The 14,175-nt window shown below is 43.1% G+C and overlaps 1 protein-coding gene across 8 annotated transcripts in view; it reads left to right on the forward strand.

Moving 5' to 3' along the window:
• Window positions 1-14,175, forward strand: part of Bcas3 (BCAS3 microtubule associated cell migration factor) — a 470,064-nt gene that overhangs the window by 166,657 nt on the left and 289,232 nt on the right. For all 8 annotated transcript variants that reach the window (XM_021178141.2, XM_021178140.2, XM_021178145.2 and 5 more), the window contains exon 17: window positions 8,719-8,869. In XM_021178141.2, coding sequence (XP_021033800.1) covers window positions 8,719-8,869 — 151 coding nt within the window. The remainder of the gene's footprint in view (window positions 1-8,718; window positions 8,870-14,175) is intronic.

Here is a 14,175-nt window from a genome sequence, read left to right on the forward strand (position 1 = left end):
ACCTGAAAAACATGGATTGTTTTCCTCCTAAGTACCCATGCTGGTTACTGGGGTACCAGGAAGCTTTCTTAGAAAAAGCAACCAATGCTTTTGCTAGATTTCTGTTGCAGTGTTTTGTCATCTGCTGCCTTCCCAAGAAGCAACAATCACTGCAATAAGAACTGCAGTTGGGATCATCCTTGGATATTCTGCCTCTGTTTAAGTTGGTAAAGTGTGTCCAGCCTCCATGTCCAGAGCTAATTTTCTTTCCTTCCATCTCCTGCTGAGATCCCAGGCCTGTGCAGCCTGGTCTGTGGGTCAGAAGGCACTGTCTCCCACCAGGGCGCTGCTGTTTCCTTTTCCTACTGAGTAGATTGCAGAATATACTGGAACATGCCTGAGAAAAGGTCAGAAAGGAGGCTGAGAGTCCAGGAACTGCAGCTGGGAAGCTTGTCATCCTCATCTATGAGGGAAAGGAGGCGGGCTAGTGGCCTGAGGGAGGGAGGGTGCAAGCGAGCAAGCCAGCGAGTGAGCGAGCAAGGGACAGACACTCTAGTTCTGATCAAAAGCAACCCGTATACTAGAAATTCCAGTTTGCACTGAGCACTTAAAAAAACATATATATGTTTTAAAGGATTTTATTTGATTTTGATTAAATAATCGTTGAGATTTAGTTGAGGATGCCTTACTGTTAAATTAGACCACAAGCAAGAGCTAAGCATGCTTTCTAGCTCTGCAGAGCCCAGCTATCCAGTGATTGTTTTAGAACAAGCTACCATTGTACTCTTTTTAACAGAGTCAAGAAGTCAACTTTTCAACTCCAGAATTAACTTAAAACTCCTTGGTAAATTTTGCTGTCCAGGGCGGGATAGTAAAAGCAGACCGGCAGTTTTGATATTTTTTTTTTTTGGGATGGACTGTGCACATGCGCAGAGGCTCTGAGAGCCTCTGAGAGCTTCTTACCCAGCTTTCCTCTGTGAATGGGTAGGCAGGAGGACACTTGGACGATGTCCTCAGAGTAGGGAGAGTGTTGGGAGGAGGATGGAGATAAGGAAATATTAGGAGAAAGGGTGTTTCTATAGGTTTGTAGAGTGCCAGGAACCCACAAGTTTGGGTTTGAGGGGTACCCTTGTTATTTTAATTTCCAAATACAATTTCCATTACTTGCAGCCAGGAGCTTGACGGGGTGAGAAGCAGAGCCCCTCAACTGTCGCAGATTCCTTTAGTGTGTGGAGATTGATGAAAACGGACTGGACTGAGGCATCTGGTTTGCTGAGACGTGGATGGTGTCTGTCATAAGCCCTTTTAAATAGCCTGCCTGATGTGGGTTAGGGCCCTATGTCCAAGGAGCACAGGAGACCTCCTAACTATGCTGTCCCATGGGTACACTAATTTGCTCTTGTAAAGGAATCTTAACATCTCTATGCCTGTTTGTCCTCAGATCCCCAATGACCTCCTAAGAGTCTCACTGGACACCCCATTGTTCGTTGTCTGTGTTCTTTCTCACAGCTCTCCTCCTTAAGGAGTCTTTCTAAGGCTCCCACTCATGACCACGTGTATCTCATGCTTCTGTCAGCCTGACACGGGTTTTCTCGTCTGTCTCCCACTCTGAGTTCCCCCTTGCAGGAGATTCCAGAGCTGCACATCATGTTTGGTGGTTTTCGTTTCCTTACTTCATGGTGTGATTGGGCAGCAAAGAGGATCAGGAGGAGGGATGGCCTCATTCATTTGTTCATTCATTTGTTCATTTGTTTCCTCTCACGTGTCCTGAAGAAGTCCATGCACAGAGTGTGCTGATAGTAGCTCTAGCGTTCAGCAGAATGTGAAGTGCTCAGCACTTTCGGGGTCTTGCTTCCCTTAGAAATGTCTCGTGCTTGGCAGTTTGCCTCGTTCACATGTTCTCACTTCCCTGCATCCAGAAGCTGGGAATCCAGTCCTGGCAGCTTCTGCACAGAGGCTAAAGATAAAGCAGAAAGGAGCCAAGCTTCCTCCCACGTTACCTGGGAGTTGCTGTTGATGGCTTTTCCACAAATGTCCGGGTTTGTCAAAGCCCAGTAAATCTTGGAAAGTTTATTTTCCTTGTAGCATCTGTGTTTTATAATGGGTCTTTTAATTTGTTTTTACTCTGTCTGCAGGGATTTCTTTTGTCCGGAGTTTTCAGACTCTTGGCTTTTTTTTTCCTTTCCTGTGGAAGTGAGTCCGTTAATGATGACTGGTTTGGGAATATGACGCTCTGCAAACCTGACCTGGGATGCCGCTCCTCCAGAGCAGCCACAAAACACACTGGTGCTTCCCCCTCTGTCCATTTTCATCCTCAACGTAATCCATTTGCCTGTGAGTTTTGTAGTATAAAATGTTTGAGGAAGTGCTGTAAGGGACAGTGATAAGAACATGTGGTTCCTAGCCCACCTTACCTGTGTCTGTGGGACCTTGTGTCCGTATGAAGCATAAGCCATGTCTTTCTGTGCAAGTGGCAGGAGCCAGGAAAGACCATGTGAGGTGGTTTTCTTTCCAGAGATAGAAATTTGTTTCAGATACGCTTAGTAAGGCAGTGCTGGAATCCTGAAGCCCACGATTCTATTTCACTTTCCACTGTAAGATCAATGACAGTAAACACAACTGAAAACAGGTCAAACCGAAGAATCAGAGCTTTCAGCATGATGAGATTTTTTTTTTCCTTTCAATTCAGATTTTTAAATGATCCTGTTTTGCCGTAGAATTTCTGCTTTAATTTGTCAAGAAACCATCTTATTGGAATTTGGTCTTTCCTCCCCCATCCCCCAATAAGATGCCCATCTATCATGCAGACTGGTTTCCCTCTAAGGGATCAAAGCTCTGGTGGATTTGGGTAAAGACCCAAAAGCCTGAAGGCTTATGCAAGTTTATCTATATAGCCTAACCCTGGAAAGCTGGATGGGAGTCTTAGAAGAGCTCATTTTCTCAGGAGATTTTTGGGACTTCCTCTGTCTGGTCGTGCCAGGAATCCTGTGAGAATATCCATTCTTTCTCACTGCATTTTTCACTTGCAGGTCTCGTGTCTGCCGGGATGGGAAAGTATGATTGTGTGGAAGTGTTTTATGGGTCTTAAGGCTTCATGAAGTCTTTCTCTGAAGCTGCAGTTAGGCAGTGTCTGTTCTGTGGTGAAGAGAGACAGGGACAGGAAGAGAGGCGCCTAGCTGATGTAAGCATTCGTGCGGTGGCATCTTCTTGAATTCTTCAGTTTTCCTAAACTATTTCCTGGAGTTGGCACAAAGAAAGGGTAGGGAAGATGGACTCCAAGTCCATAGACACTATACTTAGAACACCTTTGTGCTCACTCTCACTGTGAGACTGTGACACAGAGAGCTAGCCTCTGTACTACCGACAAGTGTCTCCATGTCTTCCTAAAGGTATAGAGTTGCCACTCCTTTTCCAGATCAGCATGAGTCTGAGCAGGGCACAAATCCATTGGCTTGCTCACTTGTCTTTTTATTCCCTCCCCTGTTAATTGTGACAGGGTCCATTACATAGCTTTTGCTGGTTTTGAGCCTCTACCTGGGCCTTTCAATTGCTGAGATTTTTGCCTATGCTACCATGTTTGGTCTTTTCTGAGGTATTTTGAGATCTCTCCAAAAGTGTATTTTTCCCTATTGTTGGGGGGCGGGGGGGGGGCTGTCAGCTCCTCTCCCCTTCCTCCCCTGGAAAATTCATTTGGCAATGCTTATTGAACTGTTGATCGCTGTGTCTGCTACTGAAGCTTGTCTGTGCTGTCCCTCGATTACTAACTTGATACCATCATTCATGATTCTTTCTTTTTATCCTTCAGTTTCTATTTGACAAGGAAACTCCTGTGTGTGCAAAATTTATGTGCTTCATCTCCCTTTTTAAGTTGTCCTTTAAAACAATAACAGTAACTCCTTCTCTTTGTCTCCGAGCGGTTTCTCAGATGTCAGTGGTAACATGTTTTTCCCATCATCTGTTCATTTTCTTCTCCTCCCTCCCCCCACTCCACCACCATGGACTTGCTGATCAGGGCTGAGCTCAGGCTGTGATCCCAGTCAGCCTCCTGCTGTGGAGTTAAAGAGGCAAGGATACCAGAGACTCATTGTCTCTCTTGTTAGTGTCTTCTTTGCAGTCACAGTCATTTAATCTCGTGTCTACACCAGTTACAGGGCATCTCTGATCCAAGGTTTCTCTTCCATAACAGTTGGCTTCTCCACTGGTGTAGTGTGACTTTCCAATGGAAGCTTACCAGATACTAGGTTGCCTCATTAATGGTTCATTTGGTAACTTACATAGTCTTCTTTCTTAGTTGAAATTGTATTCATTTGTGTTTCCGTGTACACATGGTGGTGGATGGTGTGCGTGGCCATCAGTCTGTCTTGAGGAACACAATATACCCTTTGAGTATCTCTCATTGGCTTAGAACCCAGCAATTAGGTCAGAATGACCACTGTGTTCCAGTAATCTTCCTGCCTCTGCTTCCCCTGTGCTGAGATCTTAAGCCCTGGCCATTACCCTCACCCCCCCCCCTTTTTTTTTTTCATGGTTTCAAGGAATTGAACTGAGGTCTTCATACTTTCTGCACAGAGCTACCTCCAAGTCCATGAAAATATAAAAGTTATGCATATTTACAGGTGCCAGGTAGAGCTTGGCTTTTTATTTATTACTTCATATGTATTTTTATGAGTATTTTTCCTGCGTATTTGTATGTGTACCATGCGTATGCCTGGTACCCAAAGAGGCCAGAAGAGGGTGTTAGATCCTTTGAATGTAGAGTTATAGGTGTTTGTGAGCCACCTTGTCATATTAGCATCCAGACGGCTTCCTTGTTTGCACACCCTAGCTTTGCATCGCTTTCTACTAGGTTGGTTTTGCTTAAGAAGCTATTGGATATTCTTTGTTTTCTGAGAATCCTTAGTATTGGAATTCTCATTCCTAGCTCTGAGAAGGAGGTCATAGATACTTAATAAGCATTGTATTAAATTTGCTTTGGGAAGCAGGGCATTTTAATGATGATGAATGTTTTAAATCACAAGAATAGATTGCTTTCCTAAAATTTTTTTTGTTTCCTTTTTAAATCCCTAGCATACTGTGTCTTAGGCACATTCCATCTGAGAGATCTTTCTTCTCTCTAGCTAAATTTATTCTTTTAATTTTTTCTTTCACTCTCCTTTTTTTTTCTTATCCCTCCCTCCCTCCTTCCCTCTTTCCCTTTCCCCATTCCTTCTCCCTTTTATTCCCTCTTCATTTCTGTGTTTTCTGATAGTGTTATATAGCCCAGGTTAACTTTGAACTTAATATATAGCTAAGAACAGCTTTAGACATTCTGGTCTTCCTGTATCCTTTTCCAATGGTGTGATCACAGTTATGTATGCCTTGTCTGGCTTATGTGGTGATGGGAGCAAGCCTAGGGTTTTGGTAATGTGAGGTGATTCTCTACCAGTTGAACTCCATTCCCAGCCTTTAGCTATTTCTTTAACAGCTATTATAAATAGGATTTCTGGTTAATATACTGATTCGAGTTCAGGCAGTCTATTTGATAATTATGTAAAAGAGAATTACTGAGCTTTTGTAGAACATATTTAAGCCATGCTATTAAGGAGATCTGTTTATAAACTTCTTGCCAAATCTAGTACTTTGTAAGAAAGACATTACCACTCTTCCTGCCCCGTTAACATAAACACAAACATAAAGTCTTCACAGCTTTACATGCCCCTGCAGACTGTGTTGCAGATGGAGGCTACATCTTAAACACACAGTACAGGAGGAGGAGACTACAGACAAATAGTGCTCGAGAATGCAGGAGCAGGCTGAGGAGAGGCTAGACCCTTCTGTGCTGTTCTGTCTCCTAGGGAGGCAGTGAAGCTGCTGAGTGCTGGCCACTGAAAGCATCCCATTGGGAACACCCCCATGGAATCACATTGTGCCTCTCTCACTCATTATTTACTTGTCTTTCTTTTATTTCCTGTTGTAGAGTTCTGTGCCAGGCAAGGGCTTTGCCACTAAGGTGTATTCCAAAGCTTAAAAATGTCTGATCAGAGCGGGGCAGTGGTGGTGCATGCCTATAATCCCAGCATTTGGGAGGCAGAGGCAGGTGAATTTCCAAGTTTGAGGCCAGCCTGGTCTATAGAGTGAGTTCCAGGACAGCCAGGAGGACACACAGAGAAACCCTGTCTCGAAAAAACAAAACAAAACAAAAAAGTCTGATCAGTACTGTTCAGTGAACTCACCGTCTATGTGCTGTTTGCTTGCTCAAGAACTTTTGTTAGTGTGTACTGTTTTTCCTAAGCCTGCCTGCCGACATAGGACACATTTGTAACTGCAGTGTTAGGATGGCTAAAGCAGCAGGACCTTGAGCTAAAGGCCAGCCTAGGATGCATAGTGGAGGGAGGGAGGGAGGGAGGGAGGGAGAGAGGAAGGGAGGGAGGGAGGGAGGGAGGGAGGGAGGATGATTCTAAAAGGGAAATAAATTTATCTCCCCTCAGTGTCATGGTACACCTGAGCAGTAGTATTTAGACACTACTTTTACTCCCACAATGGCATCCCTGCACACTTCTTTCCTTTATGTTGTCCTTCAGGCTCTGAGCTGCCCTGTCCTCCCACTGTCTACCCAGGTTACTTCCCATGTGGTCTCTGAACCCATTTCCAAGTAGTAGTTGCCACATGTACTTATCTTCATTCTGTGTGCTGTAAGGTTTGTGATAAGAGTGATAAGAGCCCCCACAGAGCCTTATCTTAGGCTGGGACACTCATCAGATCTGTGCTTAGTAGCTGATAAATGGATATGACAGACACATCCTGAGTTTTATTAGCTTGTGACATATTAATGTTGGATCCTCATTTCAATACAGTCACAGTCATCTGATAATGAATTGTCAACTATTGTCTCTACTGACCTTGAGACTCTAAGTCACTCAGTGACTCAACTATTAAAACATTTTCTCCTTTATTGTATTACAAATATCCATTCATCTTTTCCTTAAGACTCTCTCCTATGTGTGTGTAACACAGTCTGTGTGTGTGTGTGTAACACAGTCTTGTCTGTGTGTAACACAGTCTGTCTCTGTGTGTGTGTAACAGTCTGTGTGTGAGTGTAACACAGTCTGTCTGTGTGTGTGTGTAACACAGTCTGTGTGTGTGTGTGTGTGTAACACAGTCTGTCTGTGTGTAACACAGTCTGTCTCTGTGTGTGTGTAACAGTCTGTGTGTGAGTGTAACACAGTCTGTCTGTGTGTGTGTGTGTGTAACACAGTCTGTGTGTGTGTGTGTAACACAGTCTGTCTGTGTGTGTGTGTAACACAGTCTGTCTGTGTGTGTGTAACACAGTCTGTGTGTGTGTGTAACACAGTCTGTCTGTGTGTATTGTAACTGCTACCTTTTGTATCACAGCTAAGGTGTGAATTGCTTCGACTACTTTTATGAAATTGGAATTTGCTAGTATGGGGAATCAGAGATTGTTGTGCTTCAACTACTTTTATGAAATTGGAATTTGCTAGTATGGGGAGTCAGAGATTGTTGTGCTTGAGTTTCTTATCAGCCCTAGCATAGCTTAACTAATTAATTCCAGGGAATGATACAAGCTGTTGGACCTGTGTCCTTGAAGAGCAGCACTTTGCCACCCTTGTCTGCTTTTGAAGTCAGCATCTTCCTGGTAGGATTAGAAAATGGCTGTTCTTGTCTTTCAGGGCTGCATAGTTAGTCTGAGCATTGATATAGTCATAGCCTCTTGGCCTAACTGCACAAACAAGGTCATGCTTAGCAATAGTAGAGAGACACTCTAAAATTGTGGGAGCGTACCACAGGCTGTGTCTACATTCCACCCCATTGACGTGTCTTCAGGTGGTGCTCATTGAATTGTATATAATCAAGTTTTAGGACATGGAACTTTCTGGAATTCTCTTCCTGACACTATGTTTTAATTGAATCTGTATTTGTGGTACAAAAAAGGGAAAACTATCCTTACTTCTCAGTGCCATCAAAAGGCAAACCCGCTTCTTTTACAGTTCTCATAATAAGGTGAAATCGTGAATTTTTATCAAAACAGTGGCCTCTCTAAGGATGAACAAGAAACCATACTGCATTTAGAGATTCTGGGGACTCCGAAACATGGTAAATTGCTGATATATAAGTGTGAAAACCTGAGTTTCGGTCTGTAGCACTCATCTAAAAAGCCATGTCCAACAGCACATATCTTCCCAGGTTGACGGCTGAAACCTACCTGAGAGCTCCCTATCCAGCCTACTTACCCGAATCAGTGCATGGGTTAGGTTCAGTCCAATGCCCTGTCTTAGAGAGTAAAGTGAAGAGTGACTAAGGAAATACCTGACATGGACCTTCATGTGCACACATGCATGCGTGTACCTTTGTGCACATGTACACAACAAAGTGAAAAACAAAAATCCATCTGCAATCTACTTGCTATGGTTACGTCAGTGACCTGTAATGTTGGTTGCTTTCAGTCTGTATGAAGTTTCATAATACTTGTACCAATTTCCTTTAAATTTTATCTTGCTTTTTTTTTTCATTCATTTGTTCATACATTCATTTGTATGTGTGTAGATACTAGATGACAACGTGTAGGAAGTTGATTTCTTTTACCATGTGACTCTGGAGACCACTCAGGTTATTGGGACTCGGGAGCAATGCCATTCCCCACTTAGCCATACACCAGCTCTTGATTTCTTTCATAAACAAAACCCTTTTCAGAGGGAGGTGTGCTTCCATTCCTGATGCTCCGCTTTCTGTTTCTTTTTGTAGGGAAGCTGACCAGCCAAGACTCTTACAATAACTTTACCAACAACAACCCTGGCAATCCCCGGCTTTCTCCCCTCCCCAGCTTGATGGTAGTGACGCCTCTTGCACAAATCAAACAGCCAATGACATTGGGGACCATCACGAAGCGAACAGGGTAAGTCTTCAAGCTTGGTGCTGTTTCCACAGCCACTGGAAAGGCGGGGATGGATAGGAGTTGAATGTGCTTTCTTTTCATTGTGTGTTTTTGATTATGTCCTTCATTTCCAGCCCACACGAGTCTCAATGGCAACTGAGTTAGTACAGAGTTCAGAATGCACAAAAACATGTTTACACACACAGACATGCTCACACTCAGCTGTGTACACGGATCTATAGCAGCGACAAAGTTTTGAAAACCAGTATTGGCTAATGAAAAACAGGCTCCTCCAAGCAGCCATGCTTTCTGCTTTGTGGCATGGCATTGTCTGATTGTACAGTTTGATTTTCTTGGCCCTTGCCAACACACTGCCCACAGCACAATGCATTTTGATAGAGTCAAATATTAAGAAAAGTTTTCTAGATGACAACTGAAGTTTATGAGACTCACCTACTCATTTGGTGTGGGTGTATTACCCCTCCCCCACATATTTACATTCCTCATCTATTGTTAGAGTCTAGAGACTGTGCTATTGCACATAACTTAAACCAGTACAAGATTATTCCCTGACACTCTTAAAGACCCTCCATAGCATTCTTGAATTCTTTCCAGTGTTCATTTTAGCTGTTCTCTACCTGCTTGGAATATGTAGATTTGAGTTTATAAATGAATTACAGCATTCACTGACATATGATGTTATTAGATATTCTGTATTATGGTGATACTGACTATCCATTTTGGACTATTGAATTTGTATTTCTGTAGTCATGTCTATAGCCAAATTATTTGTTTTACTCAACATACAATACCAGTATTTAATTGTGTTGGAAGTGGGACAAGCTGTATATTTAAATTCTGTATTAAAATAATATAGAGAAAGCCCTGTCTTGGCCCCAAATAGTCCTTAGTTTTCCCCCCTGAAAAAGATAGACTAAAATATCTGGCCACTGCACTGATACACTGCTAATGTAAAAGTGCTTATAGAAGTCACTTTTCTTAGAACTATTATGGTTCCCAGGTACCAGATTGTACTGTCACATAGGCTCTCAGCCTAGTTGACATGGTGTTTATGAGTGAGGCAGGCCTGTTGACAGAAGTAGGCTGAGTTTATAACATTTTAAGGAGAATAAAAGGGAAAAAAAATTCCTGAAAACCAACTTCCCAAATGACAGCTCATTGCACCATCCTTAGACCTGGGTGCCATGTAGTTTAACTATTTGTGCTCAGTAGAAATGTAATTTTAAGTGGTGTGTTAGTGTTATTTTTTGTTGGTTTTAGAGATGTTGACCATGATGTCCCCTCCTCCCCTAAGCTTTGAACCAGTGTCCTCTCTGTGTGTAGTATCAAGTAAAAATGGTTCTTAGCCTTGAAAAACATTTTTTTTGTTTGTTTGTTTTTGAGACAGGGTTTCTCTGTATAGCCCTGGCTGTCCTGGAACTTACTTTGTAGACCAGGCTGGCCTCCAACTCAGAAATCTGCCTGCCTCTGCCTCCCGAGCGCTGGGATTAAAGGCGTGCACTACCACACCCGGCCGAAAAACAATTTTAAAGTGTATTTTTGACACACTGAAGTGTGCCTGAATGTTATTTTATGTTATTTACTTCAGCAATATATAGGTGTAGGTAGAAATCTATTTTTCTGGATCTCAGTGAGAGCACATTTTAAAATGTTCCTCTCATTCGACTGCCCGTTCAGAGTGCGGGGCTGTCTGAGAAGACGCCCTAGGAGCTTCCTGGGGACACACAGCACATTCTGTTGTTTGTCTCTGGAGACTTAGTTCTTGTTGTTATTAGCACAGGACATACTGTATCCACTACAAAGACTTAGCTCTCTTCTCCCATAGGCTTTTTAAACAGCTCTGAGATTGGTGCAGATGTGTTAGACACACAAGGGCAGATGTTAGCGTTTAATTACACATATTTATGCCTGGTGTTGGGATGTACATTTTCCTTTCTCAGAATTTGAAAGTTCCCTGATGATACACTGTGCTCTCTCCCGCTCTCTGCCAGCACAGTGGCAGGTGTAGATGATGTTAGAAGATTCTACATCTCCTTTCCTTTTAAAAACTTTCTTGGCTGGAGAGAGCTCAATGGTTAGGAGCACTGACTGCTCTTTCAGAGAACATGAGATCATTACTCAGCATTTGCGTTCCCAGATCCTCAAAGCCATTTGTAACTCCAGTTGGGATACCCAGCAACCTCTTCTACGCTCCTGTGGTACACAAACGTACATTCAGGCAAAACACCCATCCCTATAAAAGGAACACCTTTATTTAATCCCAGCACTAACAGGCCCAGGTAGAGGATCCTTGTGAGTTTGTAGACAGCCAGGGCTATGTAGTGAGACAAATCAAATATGTTTCTTTAAAGTCTCAGACTTATAGCCTATACACCCTACGTGTCTCATCATGATTATTTACTATTACCCCTGCAGTGTCAGACTGTACATGGGGCTGCATGCAGGCATGCAAAGTATTCTACCACTCAGTGCAGGCTGGCCCTGTGCTCCCTCCTAGATTCCTTTAACAGTTATTGATGAATGCATTGGGAATCTGAATAATGTTATGTGCCTTGAAACCAGTGTTAGTATATATGCCCCAGTCACTGTGCTGCTGCTGTGAAGTGACAGCTATGGCCAAGGCAACTCTAATTAAAGAAAACATTTAATTGGGGCTGCTTCACAGTTTTAGAGAATTAGTTCCTGATCACTCCTGTCAGGGAGGATGCTGACAGACAGGCTGGCATGAAGGTGCTGTAGCAGTAGCTGAGAGTCTCACATCCTAATCTGCAAGGAAAAGGACACAGTGGGCTTGGCTTGGGCTTTTGAAATCTCGAGGACACCTCCATAGACACACCCACTCCAACAAGGACCCACTTGGGGACTAAGCAGGGCGTGGGCAGAATTCTCATTCAGACACCACAGGTGTGGGATGCTTGGATTTTCAGCAGGCTCAGAACTTCATCAGTTTTCCTTTAACTTGATGAATGTTAAAAGGAATTTCAAATTCCTTTCAGAATGTGCTGTCTTCAGGTAGTGTTGCCAAATAATTTTAGACTTGTCTCAAAATGAACCTTTGGTTCTAATATTTTTGACATAGCTTCCATTTCAGCAATATAGCAAAGTCTGATAACAAAAATTCTTGTATTCCCAAATCTTCCAATGTTTAAAATGCTAAATTTATCATTGACATTTTTCATGCATCAAAACATGATACTTTTCTAATTGTTTTAGAATAACTTTCAGGTTAATGACCCTTTCCCCCTTTGTCTTCCATCTTAAACTTGGAGGAGGCACTCTGCTACATGGCTACACTGAAAACATCAAAAGAAGAATTTTAGTCATTATTCACCTTATACCTCATTTTACTTATACCTTATTTATTAATTATTTACTTTACACCTCAGTCACAATCACAGATTCCCCTGTGCGGTGATTTGAATATGCTTGTTCCAGGGAGGGTACTGTTAATAGGTATGGCTTTGTTGGAGGAAGTGTGTCACTATGAGGGTGGGCTTTGAAGTTCCACCCAGTGCAGAAGAGGCAGTCTCCTCCTATTGGCCTTCATATGAAGATATAGAACTCTCAGCTCCTCCAGTGTGATGCCTGCCTGGACACAGCCATGCTCCTGCCTTGACGATAATGGGCTGAACCTTTGAACCTATAACCAAGCTCCATGTTGTCCTTTATAAGAATTGCCATGATCATGGTGTCTTTTCATAGCAGCAGAAACCTAACTAAGACACTCCTCTCCTCCCCTCCATTCCTCTTCCTCTCTTTTGCCTCAGAAAAGGGGAGGCTTCCCAGGTATATCAGCCTGCTTTGGCATATCAAGTCGCAGTGGGACTAGGTACATCTTTTCCCATTGAGGCTAGACAAGGCATCCCAGCTGGGGAGAAAGGATCCAAAGACAGACAACAGAGTAAGAGATAGCCCCTGTTCCTGCTGTTAGGAGACCTTCATGAAGACCAAATGATACAACTGTTACATATGTGCAGAGGGCCTAGCTCCATCCTATGCATGCTTTCTGGTTGGTCATTCACTTTCTGCCGGGCCCTATGAGCCCAGGTTAGTTGATTCTGTAGATTCTCTTATATAGTGTCCTTAATATCTCTGGCTCCTTCCCCCCACCCCTTCTTCCATTTGAATCCTCAGGCTCTGCCTAATGTTTGGCTATGGATCTCTGCATCTGTTTCCATCAGTTGCTGGGTGAAGCCTCTCTAATGACAGTTATGTTCAGCTTCTGTGTGCAAGTATAGCAGAATGTCATTAATAGTGTCAGGAGTGGGTTCCCTCTCATGGCATGGGTCTTAAGCTGGGCTAGGCATAGGTTGACTGTTCCTTCAAGCTCTGCTCAGTCTTTTACCCCTGCATATCTTGTAGGCAGGGTCAAAGGTTTTGTGGCTGGGTTGGTATCCCAATTCCTCTATTGGAAGTCTTGATTGGTTATAGGAGAGGCCATTTTAGGTTCCATAGCCTCTTAGCTAGGGTAACCTCAGTGGGTCACCAGCTAGGGTCCTGGGAGTTTGTCCTAGGTTTCTAGCTTGTCCCAGAAATGTTCTAAGGGTTCCAGTTTTCTTTCTCAGTAGTCTCCCCCCTCTCCTCCCTCTACTTGATCCCCATCTCCTCCCCTACCTAGTCTCCTTACTCCATCCACTCCTGATGTTTATTCTATTTTTCATTCTCAGTAAGATCCAAGTATCTTCCTCCTTGTTACTTATTTTCTTTGGGTCTATGGATTGTAGAATGGTTATCTTGTACTTTATGGCTAATAGCTAGCCACTTGGTACACACCATGTTTGTCTTTCTGGGTCTAGGTTTTCTTACTCAGGATGGTCTTTTCTAGTTCCATCTATTTGCTTGCAAGTTTCATGGTGGCATTATTTTTAATAGCTGAGTGATATTTCATTTTATAAATTATAAATTATCTTTGTCTTTTCTTTGGTTGAAAGACGTCTAGATTGTTTCCGTTTCCTGGCTGGGTATGGGCTGCAGAGGACCACTGGTGTGTGTGCTTTCAGGGGAGTTGGTGTGCAAGACTTGGAGGGGCGGTTGTCTTATCTTGAAAGGAGGCAGACTTGTGGGGCAGGAAATTGAGCACAGGGTACAGGTAAAGTTTACAGTTGTTGGGTGTGCTTTCAGGGGAATTCTTATTCATTATTTTTAATAATTATAGGGAATTGCAGTCTGTAATGAGTTATTTACTTCTGTAGCAGAGCTCTGAGTTAGCACAGGTTTCCTGATAGTGACAGCTGAGAGTGACTGATAGGCACTTTGATTGTAGTTTATGTCTGACCATTTGCAGATTGCAAGTTAGTTCACCGAAG

Source organism: Mus caroli, chromosome 11, assembly GCF_900094665.2.
Source record: "Mus caroli chromosome 11, CAROLI_EIJ_v1.1, whole genome shotgun sequence".
In the NCBI taxonomy this organism is placed as follows: domain Eukaryota; kingdom Metazoa; phylum Chordata; class Mammalia; order Rodentia; family Muridae; genus Mus; species Mus caroli.